General features: G+C 36.7%; 2 protein-coding genes across 7 annotated transcripts in view; one reads left to right on the top strand and one right to left on the bottom strand.

Annotated features, from left to right (window-relative positions):
• Window positions 1-1,545: 1,545 nt before the first annotated feature.
• On the bottom strand, window positions 1,546-6,439 carry LOC146563778 (C-C chemokine receptor type 3-like). The gene is made up of 4 exons (XM_085290308.1): window positions 6,097-6,439; window positions 4,603-4,674; window positions 3,567-3,707; window positions 1,546-3,468 (listed from the first exon to the last, which is right to left on the bottom strand). Exons 2-4 carry the CDS (start codon window positions 4,607-4,609, stop codon window positions 2,573-2,575), a joined length of 1,044 nt encoding a protein of 347 aa, XP_085146434.1. The 5' UTR covers window positions 4,610-4,674; window positions 6,097-6,439; the 3' UTR covers window positions 1,546-2,572.
• A 3,426-nt stretch (window positions 6,440-9,865) lies between these two features.
• Window positions 9,866-12,456, top strand: part of cobl (cordon-bleu WH2 repeat protein) — a 75,206-nt gene continuing 72,615 nt past the window's right edge. For 5 of the 6 annotated variants that reach the window (XM_085291079.1, XM_085291084.1, XM_085291082.1 and 2 more), the window contains exon 1: window positions 9,866-10,308. In XM_085291079.1, the coding sequence (XP_085147205.1) occupies window positions 10,280-10,308 (29 nt within the window). In that variant the 5' untranslated portion in view covers window positions 9,866-10,279. The remainder of the gene's footprint in view (window positions 10,309-12,456) is intronic. The other variant, XM_085291078.1, reaches the window with a different exon arrangement.

Here is a 12,456-nt window from a genome sequence, read left to right as displayed (position 1 = left end):
AAAGGGCGAGTGATAACTTCTGCAATTAATATTTTGGTCTTTGCTTTGTTACATTTCACATCACAAGTTGCAGCTTTGATTAAGAAATGTGCTCGACTGATATTAGTAATTGTTCAAAGACTTCTATTCAGAGTCAAACGCAATATTACTATAAACTGGTGTTTCTATCTCTATCTTGATGTCTTCCTTTTCTCGTCATCATTTTCTCTTCTTGTTGTCATTGTGGTGCATCTCCATGACATAGACCCCACATACCCGTTTCTATATACTTATTGCTGCACAACCCACTTACTCTATGAGAGATGATTGATTCTTGGAAAACACGTATGTGTGGTCTACTGCCACCTCTTGTGGTGGAAAATTAGAAAAGTGGTGCACATTTCAAAAGTTTGAATTCTTTGGTAGAATTTCAGTGACGCATAATCAAACCACATGGTCATTTTCTGAGATGGCTGTCTGAGGGGTGGGGGGTGGGGGGGTTACCGGTAGATGAATCAACAGGAAATAAGTGTGTGACATCCTGGTTAGCAGCTCACTGACCAGTTATGGCACTGCCTCAGTGCCTCAGATTGCTAAATCTGGTTGTATCTCTGTGTTTAACAGCCACTGCAGGCGATCTCATCGTTTCTGACCTATGCTGTTACATTACAATGATTTGATTTCCTAAAGACAAAGTTCACCTGGTGCAGACCAGACAAGTAATTTATCACGTAATGTTTGTCTTAAAAACACAACTGGAGAAAAAAGTAAGTAAATGTAGATTTTCTTTCAAGTACCATACAACCCATACATCATTTTCCTGCACGTTTGCTGCTTCTTCACCTTAAGTTTTTCTTTGTGTTTAAACTCGCGTTTGGGGGTGCAGTGACAACCTTTGCTGAGTTTAACAATAGTTGTTATTCATATTTTCTGAATGTTTCAAAAACATACTGTGCATGTAAATACAAAATCCCCAAATTATTTTACTCTTACATGGAAGAAAAGATTATTTCTGAACTCTTTTTTTCAAAGAATGTCAATAATATACATAGTTAGCAGTCATTTTGCACCCAGGTTGTTTTACTTTATAAGCATTACATTTTTCTGTTTCTGTTGCTCTTGCTGATGTATAATTTAAAAATAGCATTAAAAAAATCAACAACACGCAAACACCCAAAGTAAGTAAATAACCTACATTTTTAAATTTTTGTAATTTTCCTTTGTATTTGAATTACATATTGAGTTTTAATGCTTTTCAAAATATTGAATTGTGTTTTTAGGGTGTTTCTGCTTACCCTGCAACTTACTTACTTTGATTTTACAAAAATAGACTGTTTGCCAAATATACTTCTCATATAACATCTGCAAAAAGCATTCAGCTCATGAGGAATTACACAGCTCACCTTTACTTCAACTTCAGTTGAAAATAACTCACAGCTGATGAAATCTTTGTTATACTAGTTGGTCTTCCACTAATGGTCCCCTATAACAGACAACACTAATGTTCTATGGTGGAAAACAGTTAAGTATCAAATAAATAAATTAGGAACTGTCTCACGTCATATCTTGTCTTTTTTTAATAATCTCTTTTTTCATGACTTTTCATGTAAGGATTTTTTCTTTACAGTTACAAAGGGAAATATAGGAGATCATGCTCAATACACACTATTATACTCAAAATATGCAATATCAGAGATAAGAGATAAGATAAAACTTTATTAATCCCTCGGGTGGGTTCCTCTGGGAAATTCGGTTTCCAAAAGCACAGCACCGACAGAAGTTACATATCAGTGACTGTCTTAAGGAAACTACCATGTAAAATCAGGATGAGAGATGAGTATTGCAGAATATAATCACTTTCACTGGTAAAGAAATTGCAAAGCCAAGGAATCAAAAACAACAGCAGCCAAAAAAAGCATAACAAATGTGTACAATAAAGTAAGATAATATATATATTTAGTATAACCTTTGAAATACCTGCAATAATCACTGAAACAAAAAAAGAAAATCTAATATATAAAACTCTATACAGCATACTGTACATGCGTATACAAAATTGACACAAAAATACACACTGGAAAGGTTGTTCCTTATCATTTGTCAAATACCCAATATTATGTCAGAAGACACGTGAAAATGTACTTTTAACACCTAGCACTGTATTTGCATACATTTGAATGAAACGCTTTATGCACACAAGTATAAAATGTTCCATTATGCCTTGTTTTCTTTTTCGATATGTTTATCCTACATAGCTGTTGAATAAAAACATGCATGAAGAAAATAGTTTCATTTTACACCATCAGCAAAAAAAACCTCATTCCATAGTTTAGAAAGGACTTGAGAATCTGTAAAGCAGACAGCAGTGCTAGCAGGTTACAATCATTTCAGAAGTAATGAGCCTTTAAATCTGAAATCTTACAGTCAAAACAATACTGAAAATTCAACATGGTGAGACACAGGTGAAGAAAACTGCTATGTGGCAAGTGGGAGTGACCAAATTAACAAAACAAATCACTGAAACATGAATAAGATATGGTCTGCAGTAATAACAGGGTGAAACATTCATGTCAAACAATCCTCCCTACACCTTCTACATGATATAAGTGGAGGTGACTTCAGAGGACTTGGAAATAACTGAGCTTCTCCTGAATGAGCTGTCTGGAAGATTCCTGATGCCAGGCACAAAATTTTTCAGCAGCTTCAAGGCCCTTCTCATAAACTTCTCTCCCACAAATGCATATATGATGGGATTCAGACAGCAGTGAGTGTAAGCAAACGCCTCAGTTACTACCACTGACAGCCTTACATTTTTGTACCAGATGGGATCACGTAGGATTTTTCCTTTTTCCTGAAGAAACTTCAAGAAACGGGAAATGTTATATGGAGCCCAGAGCAAGAAGAATGCAACCACTATGCAGATGATCAGCTTGACAATGCGGTGCTTCTTTGCGGTCCTCATGTTTACCAGTGTGGGGATGATCCTGGAGTAGCAACCTACCATCACCAGCATGGGAATCACGAGACCCAGCACATTTGTGGTGAACAGGTTGTAATGCTTCCAGACTTTCTTCTCCTCGGGATAGTTACATCCAAACTTCTGAGACTCGTCCTTTGTTTCCTGTGTGAAGATAAAATCCGGCAGAGATACAAACAAGCTCAGCGTCCAAACGAGCACGGTCAGAATGATGGCTGCCCTCATTGTACGATAACGTGCCACCCTGTGAGAGTGCACGATGATTACATAACGGTCCAGCGTCATGACAACCATGAAGAAGATGCTGCTGAAGAAGCCAGTCTGGTGAGAGCCGGACAACAAACGGCACATGAAGTCTCCAAAAGTCCACTGGCCGACCCTGGCATAGTGAGAGTAGAACGGCAGCGTGAAGACGAAGAGGAGGTCAGAGAGAGCCAGGTTGAAGAGGCAGATGTCTGTCAGGTTGCTCTGATTGCGGTACTTCACCACGACATACACCACTAGTCCGTTACCTTTGGCAGAAAAAAAGAGTCGAGAATTGTATACCTTTGACACTTTCCCTCCAATGTGTAAACACAACTGTCATTCCCATAGTAGAAGACACACCTACCTATGAAGCCCAAGGCAAAAACCAAACTATAGAGAGTGGATAGAAACACTTGGCTGAAGACCTGTACATCACTGAAATTGGTAGGAGCGTAGTCGCCTATACCATTTTCATAGTCCTCGTAACTGTACAGTGTGGTCTGTTCTGTAAAGAGAGTTATTATAATTGTTTTATTAGTAGTAGTAGTAGTCTTATTTTTTGTTACTATTATTTACACACATACTACAAAAATTAACCATCCAAATTAGGTTATATTATCACACATTATCAAGCATTTTAATTTAAAAACAACAACAACAAAACTGGTGAAAAAAGTTGCAATGTAAGTTGAAGACCACTGTTGCTGTCACGTCAGTTTTTTTGAAAGGAGTTTTTTTTTCTATTTCTAAAAAAAAAAAAAAAAAAAAATACCAATAGTAATCAGTTCAGCTCTGTTGTATTAGGTTTAAGTCAAGTGATAACGGAGATTATTGAGCCACCTGCTGGTTATTACAAGTACTCCAATTGTGGGAATGTGAACAGAGTTTAAACTTTAGTTCGCCATTGTAGCTGATTTTAATCCAGATCACATTAAGCTAAAAGCACAAATACCACCATAAACCTACAAACCTTAAACCACTAACCTTTCATTATGGTCTTTTTCTTTATTTTAGCATTTTGTCTTACATGGACATTTTAATTAATGGATTATTTAATATGATTAGCATCATTTTATAATAATATTTTTTACATTGTCTCAATCAGCAGATGCATGTTTGCAGATCAAAGAAAATATAAAAGGTTTATTAAGGTGAACTTCAAAGATATCGCAGCATTTCTTACACTTTTACAAACAATTTTTCGAGCACAGTGTTCTCAAATAAAATGTTATCTAGATCAAATATGGAAAGAGAAAAAAACAAGTATTTGCCGTATTACAGCATTTGAATTTAAATTCTTAAAGCAATGCATACAGACTTACCATTACACATTATAACACAAAAAAATTGTTTATACTGCAAATATCCCAAATTCGGGATTAATGTTAAAATATATTCACCTGACATAGTGATATCTCAGTGATGGCTAATCCAACCAAGTAGAGTCAGGAATGTTGTTGATGCGACGATAGCTTTAGATGTGGAGAGATAAATAACAGTCTTAATGCTGCAGTCTGATAATGAGTAGTACTGAAGCAGAAGTGCAGATGTCGTTTCCTGTACGTCCTTGGGTGAGATCTTTATCAGTTTAAACTCTGAGCTTACCATCTAGACACCCAAAAATAATTCAAGAACAGCACAGCATTACACACATTTTCACACCTTTAGAAAACAGCCGTTAGTTTTTGCTTAAAGGCCCAAACAGTTTGTCATTAACGTTTTGAAATGCATGTTGCTATTCGTGTTTTCCAGTTTCATAAAATGTTACTCTTTTTAAAGTTCCTTAAAGTTAAGGTAATTATTTATCTGTTTTAATCAGACAGGTTTGCAGTATCTGGTTATCTTTTGGTTTGCCACATTTCCTGTCACATTTTGCAGCTTTGAATAAGAAATGTGCACGCATTAAATATTAGCATTTGTTCAAGACTTCTATCCAGAGTTAGCTTTAAGAGTTTCCTCTTAAAAAATTAATTAAGTAAAATTAATTTTAAAAAGGTTTTATTTAGCCCTGCGACAGACTGGCGACCTGTCCAGGGTGGACCCTGCCTCTCGCCCTATGACATCTGGGATAGGCTTCAGCGCCCCCCCTGAAAAGGATAAGCGGGAACCAATGGATGGATGAAGTTTTTATTTATTTATTTATTTATTTAATGGGCTGCACTATTAAAAGGCAAATTAGAGATTTTTTTTACAAATTATTCTATTTTAGCTTCCATATATATATATATATATATATATATATATATATATATATATATATATATATATATATATATATATATATATATATATATATATCTTCATATGTCTTTATTGTCGTTTTGTTTTGATTTTTTGTTTTGTATTGTTATTAAAATATTAATAATATTAAAATATTTTTTCCCTTGATCTTGGTTTCGTTGTACGTCTCTGGTGCATATTTATGACTCTTTATAGAGTGATTCTTGCTATTTTATGCATGGTCTTTATCGTCCTCTTGTGGTGAAAAACTCTAAAAACATGCAACTCGTGCTGTGCAGTTATATAACGTATTTACGCAGTAGTAGCTCCACGTCTATTAAAGCGTGGTGTTCTTCGAGACAAAATCGGCAGCAATGGATAGAGTCATTGAGGTGAATAAAGTTTTCTTTTCGGTGAGGAAGTGAAATTGTTTTTTCCCTGTCTAATGGAATCTGGGCAGTGTCATGATGTGTTTTTAAGAAATGGAACGATAGCCTGAATGAAGTTAACTCTAAGCTTAAAAAAAGAAAAAGAAGAAGCTGAGCATAGGTCCAAGAGATAAAAGTGCTTTCCACAGTGAGATCAAAGGCATAAAAGGTCAGGACGTGTCATATTGTATGGAATGACAGGACCCAGATGCTGAACAGGGAGATGTTAATATGCAGAAAACGCACCTTTATTTTGGAAGTTGGAAAATCCAAATATGCAGAGTCCAAACAAAATCCAAATGCTGGAAAAAAATTGCAAACTGAATCCAAGAAACAGGCAGGCAGCACACAAGTGAGGTTACTGAAGAATACAACAGACGCCACATATAAAACCAAAGACAGACACGCCTGTAATGAATACATGTGCAATCAGGAGGAGGACTGTCACAGGGAAATAACATACAGGAAGTAAAATTTGGGACAAGACACACGAGATACAAGCTAATAAAGTAAAACTGGGAGTAACCCTGAGGTCAGAAAAGTTCTTAATAATCACAAAATCCAAAACTGCCACAAAAAAAGACAAAGAAAATAAGAACAGGGAACAGGAGAGGCTGGAGGACAGGGAATTTGTGTCTGTATTTCAGTCTGTGTTTTTTGTGAAACATTCTGTGTGTGTATTCAAATGTATTTATGCCTAGTATATTGTTACTAACTAACAAACAGACAGACAAACAGATCGATGACATACTTCCTCCCAAACGCTTGATTGCAGGGGAGAGAATTGCCACCAAGCATTATTAAATAAGTGTCAACAAGTCTGCTTCCCTTCAGGAACCCCTGCCCACCTTCTACTCAACGTCACAAAGAGGAAGGAAAAAGCAGACAAGGTCATAGATAACAAAAACCGCTATATAGCAGATTCTGGAGAGACACTGATCCTCGCGTTGTTCTTTGTTCTTTGCAAACAATTTCCAATCAGAGTAGTACAAGGATAGAAAAAAAAGTAGGTGACAGTGTTTTGGATTCAAATCCCTACAGCAATGTGTACACCCTTAAGCTTTACACATTAAAGTGCAAACATATTTCCAAAATCATGCAAAACATCACACTGCATATATTTCAAACACTGTCAAAATGTATTCACCTACCTGACTTAGTGATATGACTGGATGACTGGATGTGTAAAGCGCTTTGGGGTCCTTAGGGACTAGTAAAAGCGCTATACAAATACAGGCCATTTACCATTTACCATTTTTGCACAGTGTACCAGGCACTCTTTTCATAATGAACTTGTATCTACTTCTTCTATCTACTTCTCCAATATTAGGGGAGCTCACACACGAGGGATTACCCTGGTTATTTATATCAACATGTTGGAAACTTGCTTTCTGGGCTCTATTTCCAGGAAACAAGTTCATCAAATTTTGAGTTTAAAACAGCTTAAAAATAAACCCTGAGTTCAGCAACTCTCAGTTCAGCAACTCTCAGTTGCTGAACTCAGAGCTTTTCTTGGAACAGGAAACTGTTCCAAGAAAAGCTCATCAGAGTAAGTTGAATCAATTCTGAGTAGTAACCCTGACACATGGGTGAGTAGGGAAATAAAGAACCCAGCATTCACCAAGGCAACACCATTTTAATCCAATGGGCAGAGGACATGTTTAATTTTTTAATAATCATGATTATATTTAGATACATATTATAAAGACAATTAAATCTTTATAACTGTAAGTATATGTGGGTGACAGAAACTGATGATAAAAATGTGGAGAAACAGATCAGACAGATCATTGATGGACCTGTGATCTGCCCTCAAGTCCGTTTTTTAGTTAAATAAAAACAGTTTGTACTACAGTTCATGATTATTCCAGTGTTTGAGTAATTATTTAGTAACATTTTAATCTACTGATGGAATATAGCAGCCTCCCTTTTTTTAAGACAAGAATTTCTTTATTTTTGTTATTAATGGATAAGAAATGCTTAATAGGATTTCAAAGAAACTCTGCTTGAATTTCCCACACTGTAACCATTTTTAATCTGATCTAATGTCAGCCTTAACTGAAAAATAATGGCTCACTCACACCCATAGTCAGAATTCAGTCATTGTTTCACATTTAACTGAAAAAAAAAAGTTTTTCAATCGTTAGTTTCAACGGTAAAGGCAAGCATGTTTTAAGAAATAGTTTAGCTTTGACAGAGTTATTTCAGTAGTTTGGGGGGGGATGATCTGTTTAAATAAAGACTGCAGATCGTGTCGAGAAAAATCAGGCTGTTGTGAATGAATCTGGACAGGATGACCTGCATCTAGGTCTTGATATGATATTAGTTGTGGATTTGTCCTGCTGTGCAAGACTCAGACCTGGACACAGTTTCCTTATGAGCTGCTTATGAGCTGTCATAGGTAGTCTTTTCTTCTGAATGTTTGTCACTCCTTCTCATGAATCGAAGTGATTCTACTGCTTTATGAAAACTTGACCTAAATCACCATTGCAACTAATATAAGACAAATCTTATGAGTCTAAAAGTTCACCAGGCCAGTGTCACTATATACCATCGTAAGTGCCTTGAGTCAACTGTTGTTTCCATTTGGTGCTATATGAGTACAATTGAATTGATTTAAAACTAAATTAACCCTGACAGTGAATATTTATTTGATGTATTCACCTGACTTAGTGATATCTCACTGATTGCTCTTCAAATTAGTAGAGTCAGGAATTACGCTTCACAGCTCCTCATGTGATGCTTTCAGATGTGTACAGATGAATTATCACTCTTAAAGTCTGCAAGTACAAGGTGTGCAGAAATAGAGGTGCCAATAGAGTTTCCTGTTTGTCTAGAAGTGAGAATTACCAAACAACTATCAAGCAAATCTGGCAAACAACACATAACATGTGGTTACACACCTTATTCACATCATGAGAAAAGGACTGTAGTTTTTCTTTTCTTTTTTTTCTTTTAGCTTAAAGGCTTAAAGAGGAATTTTTATTGTGGCTATAGGTGGACTTGTTATTATTGTTCAAATACTGTTTGTTTGTTTGTTTGTTTGATTGTTATTTTGTTTTAGCCTGCACACGTCCAGCTTCACTTTCCTTTTTCTTTTTCATCTTGTTCCTCTACTACTTCCTCTTCTTCCTCTGCTTCATATCATACATTCCACATAAATATCTTTATAAACCGTTTAGTATAGCCAGTGTACCCACAGAAAGTCTACTCTTAACCTAATAAGACCTATAACTTTTATAATGTTTAAAGTAGAGTCGCTGAGTGATTACTGTATGGTCTATGGTGACCTCTTGTGGTGGACAGTTTTGACTACATGTCTACGCTTTCTCGTGGCACAAAGCATGCTGGGAGAAAAGGTTTGAATTGTCATTGCAGAATTTAAATAAAGTATTATCACCTAGAAGCTACGACTCAGACTTTGGCGGCTGTAGACCTGACATCAAACAAAATATAACAATAATAATAATACATCATATAGATAGATAGATAGATAGATAGATAGATAGATAGATAGATAGATAGATAGATAGATAGATAGATAGATAGATGTGTGTGTGTGTGTGTGTTAATTGGAGTTCATATTGCTGTTTGTACACTTGTACACACGCTATGTTGTTATATTTTGTGTTTTGGTAGTAGGCTATTTCTATACGGTATTCGTAACGACGCTCTCCAGTTGGCGCTGAATGAAGTCCCGATGAGGATGATTGACATTAGATCTGCTGACGAAAGCGGGCTGAAGAGAATCTCGGCAAAGTAAGAGTATGTAGATAACGGAAATCGCTTGGGATTCCTTTCTAAATAAAAGCGTTAATGCTCTTTAAGCGCTACAAGACTGTCCTCACGCGAGGTACAGTAGGGAAAAATAGCACAGTTATAACGTAGATGTTTTCTGTGGAGCTAATATATATCCCTCATTAGAGTCGCACAAAGACGGAAAGACTTTGAAATGAGCGTTTTCAAAAGGAAACCTTTAGTTTGGAAGGACATCCCGGTAGTCTTTTTAATGGTTCAGTTGACTTGACAACTTCGCGAAGGGATACGAAGATTACAACAAGTGGATATGACAAGTTACTCAGTCCGAATGACTCAGTAAGAATGTTCAGCATGGATAGACTATAACTTAAAAATAGTGAGCAATAGTGTTAATGTTGTTAGGTCGTTGCTAGCCTCCGGGGACAGTTTGCGGCTGGTATGCTTCAGTTCACAGCAGACTGACTCATCTTTGCACACTGTCACTTGTTGTGCACTCTTATAGACAGTTTTTCCCTGTTAGAGTTATACTAGAAAATTTGCCGACTATAAATTATTGTAAGTATGATGCTAAAACTCGCAGGTGACAACATCATGGTTAGCCACCGAGTCTGAGTAACAGCGCATTTTGGGAGCGAGCCCCGCTAATCTCAAGTTGGAGGCAGTCTCAGCGATGAGCGCGTCCTCAAAGCCGCCTTTAGGGTAAGTAGCCCATTTCTAAACAAACACTCGACACGCCAGACTATTTACAACTCAGTTCGTGTGAGTGTTTTTTCTTCTGATTGTTTACGTAAGTTTCTGGATAATTGTAATAATGTCAGCTGGGAATTCGCCTTGGCTGAATAACAGTCTCTAATTTCTAGTCTTACTATGAAAGCCATAACCTACTAATGGGTTCGGTTCTAATGTTCCCGCGATATTATAGGGTGCTATTTGTTATAAGTTTGTTTTCACGGCAATGAATTATTGTAGATAGGCCCGTTGCCCATTCAAGTGTATATGACTGCCCAGTAATAACACACAGCCTATAGTCAGCACCGACAACAGAGAGTGTTCCAGCAGCCCAGTCTGTTTGCCACACACATAGAAAAAACCATGAGCGGCTTAGAAGCACATAATTTTTTAACTGTGTCCTTGGTGTTTCATGGAGAGACATTAATCAAGATCTGGTGCTGGAACAGCAACAACTGTGAACTGTACTTTCCAAAGGCTCCTTTTAATTGTGTAGTTTGGGTGGGGCCGCCAGTTGCATATTGAGCCTGCCATTTAAAACCAAACATAAACTAAATGCAACCTGATTATCCTACATGTTATGAGAACTTATATTAGGGCACACTCCAACAGATCATACCAAGTAACTCCTTATCATCTACTGTACATTTGAATGCCAAAACATGCTATTGTTGACGACAGAGTCCACACACTATGATTGCAGGTCTTAGTCTTTCACATGTTGTTGTGCTACAAGCGGATAAAAGTAAGTGTTTTCCACCCTAAAAGCAGTATTGCTGATTTATATTTACCAGTCTGTTTGTTTTTGTTGTCCAGGGGTAGAAAGGCAAGATATAAAAGCCCAAATTATAGCCTTCATCTGCCTATGTTTTTAATAATATGTCATAATAGTCAGTGTCTGTTTTTTTTGTTTTGTATTTTACTGGGTGGTCAGCAAAAGAAAATTAGTGTGCAATGTCCTGGTGAGCTGCTCTGTCCTTCAGCATCATTATGTGGTACTTGGGTGCTAATTATGGTCATACCTGTGTACTTGAGAGCACCTGTCGATGACCTTGTCAATTCTGATCTAATTTAGATGAGTCATACCTTTTACTCAGCGGGACACCATAAAAATGCCATCGTCCATGTGCTGTAGTTATGTAGTAATAGTTCACTATCGTATAAACAGTAAAATGTGATGTTCTTCAGGGGAAATACCAGCAACACTTGATAGTGTTGATGAGGTGAATAAAATTTTGGTCTTTTCTTTTTTCTCCTGCTGTGACCTTTAAAGCAAAGGTTCCTTTAACCAGATACTCTTAATTACAGTGAATCCAGACTCTTAAGTGCTTGTTGGCCAAATTATAAAGCGCACAGGTCACGGAGGTAGCTGGCAGTGGAAGCAAAATGGCTTTTTATCTGCTCTTTATGTGACAGGTATTCCCATTTAAATCTACCTTGACAACTTTTGTTCTGTGATCTCTCTTTCGTCATCACACAGGGAGTAGCTACTTTACTACGTAGTGCCGCCCTCGTGAAACACAGCTCATAAAACTGCATTAACATGCAGCACAGTCAAACAGTCTGGGAAGAGACTGTTGATTGTTTTTCTTCTTTTTTTTCTTTTTTAAACTTTTGTACCTGGCTAGTGAAATCTGAGCATGTGCATGTTTGATTGTGTATCAGTGCTTACAAAGCCTGTTTTTATCAGTAGTGCAAAGTTGGACTGAATAAGGCCTTAGTTCCTAAGCTTTAAAGAAAGTCTAATTAGGCATGAATATAACGTTTGATTGTTGTTGGCTTATTTTGTGCTTGTTTTTGTTTGTTTCTGTAATACTGTGAGGTCTGCAGTTTACAATATAAGATGTATAGATGACAGTTGTTGTGTAAATAAAATGAAATTGAATTGAACAATAGAAACAAATGATTTCCCAGTGAGAACGTTACAAAAAGTCAGGATGAACATTCGACAACATGTGTCCTCGTCTGAAGCAAAATAGTTTTCATTACTTAACCTCACCCTCTTTTTTTAGTGTGTGTTCATTGTATTTATACCAGACTAGTCCTCTTTCTCGAAGTCTTAATGAGCACACTGGTGTTTTCCTCTGCATGTCTGGACCTGGGGTGTTTGTGTGTCAG

Source organism: Mchenga conophoros, linkage group LG11, assembly GCF_057382185.1.
Source record: "Mchenga conophoros isolate Kocher_MC1m ecotype Shallow Benthic linkage group LG11, M_conophoros_male_GT1.1, whole genome shotgun sequence".
In the NCBI taxonomy this organism is placed as follows: Eukaryota; Metazoa; Chordata; class Actinopteri; order Cichliformes; family Cichlidae; genus Mchenga; species Mchenga conophoros.
The sequence above is the reverse complement of the archived record's forward strand: the minus strand, read 5'-3'. Positions and strand labels throughout refer to the sequence as shown.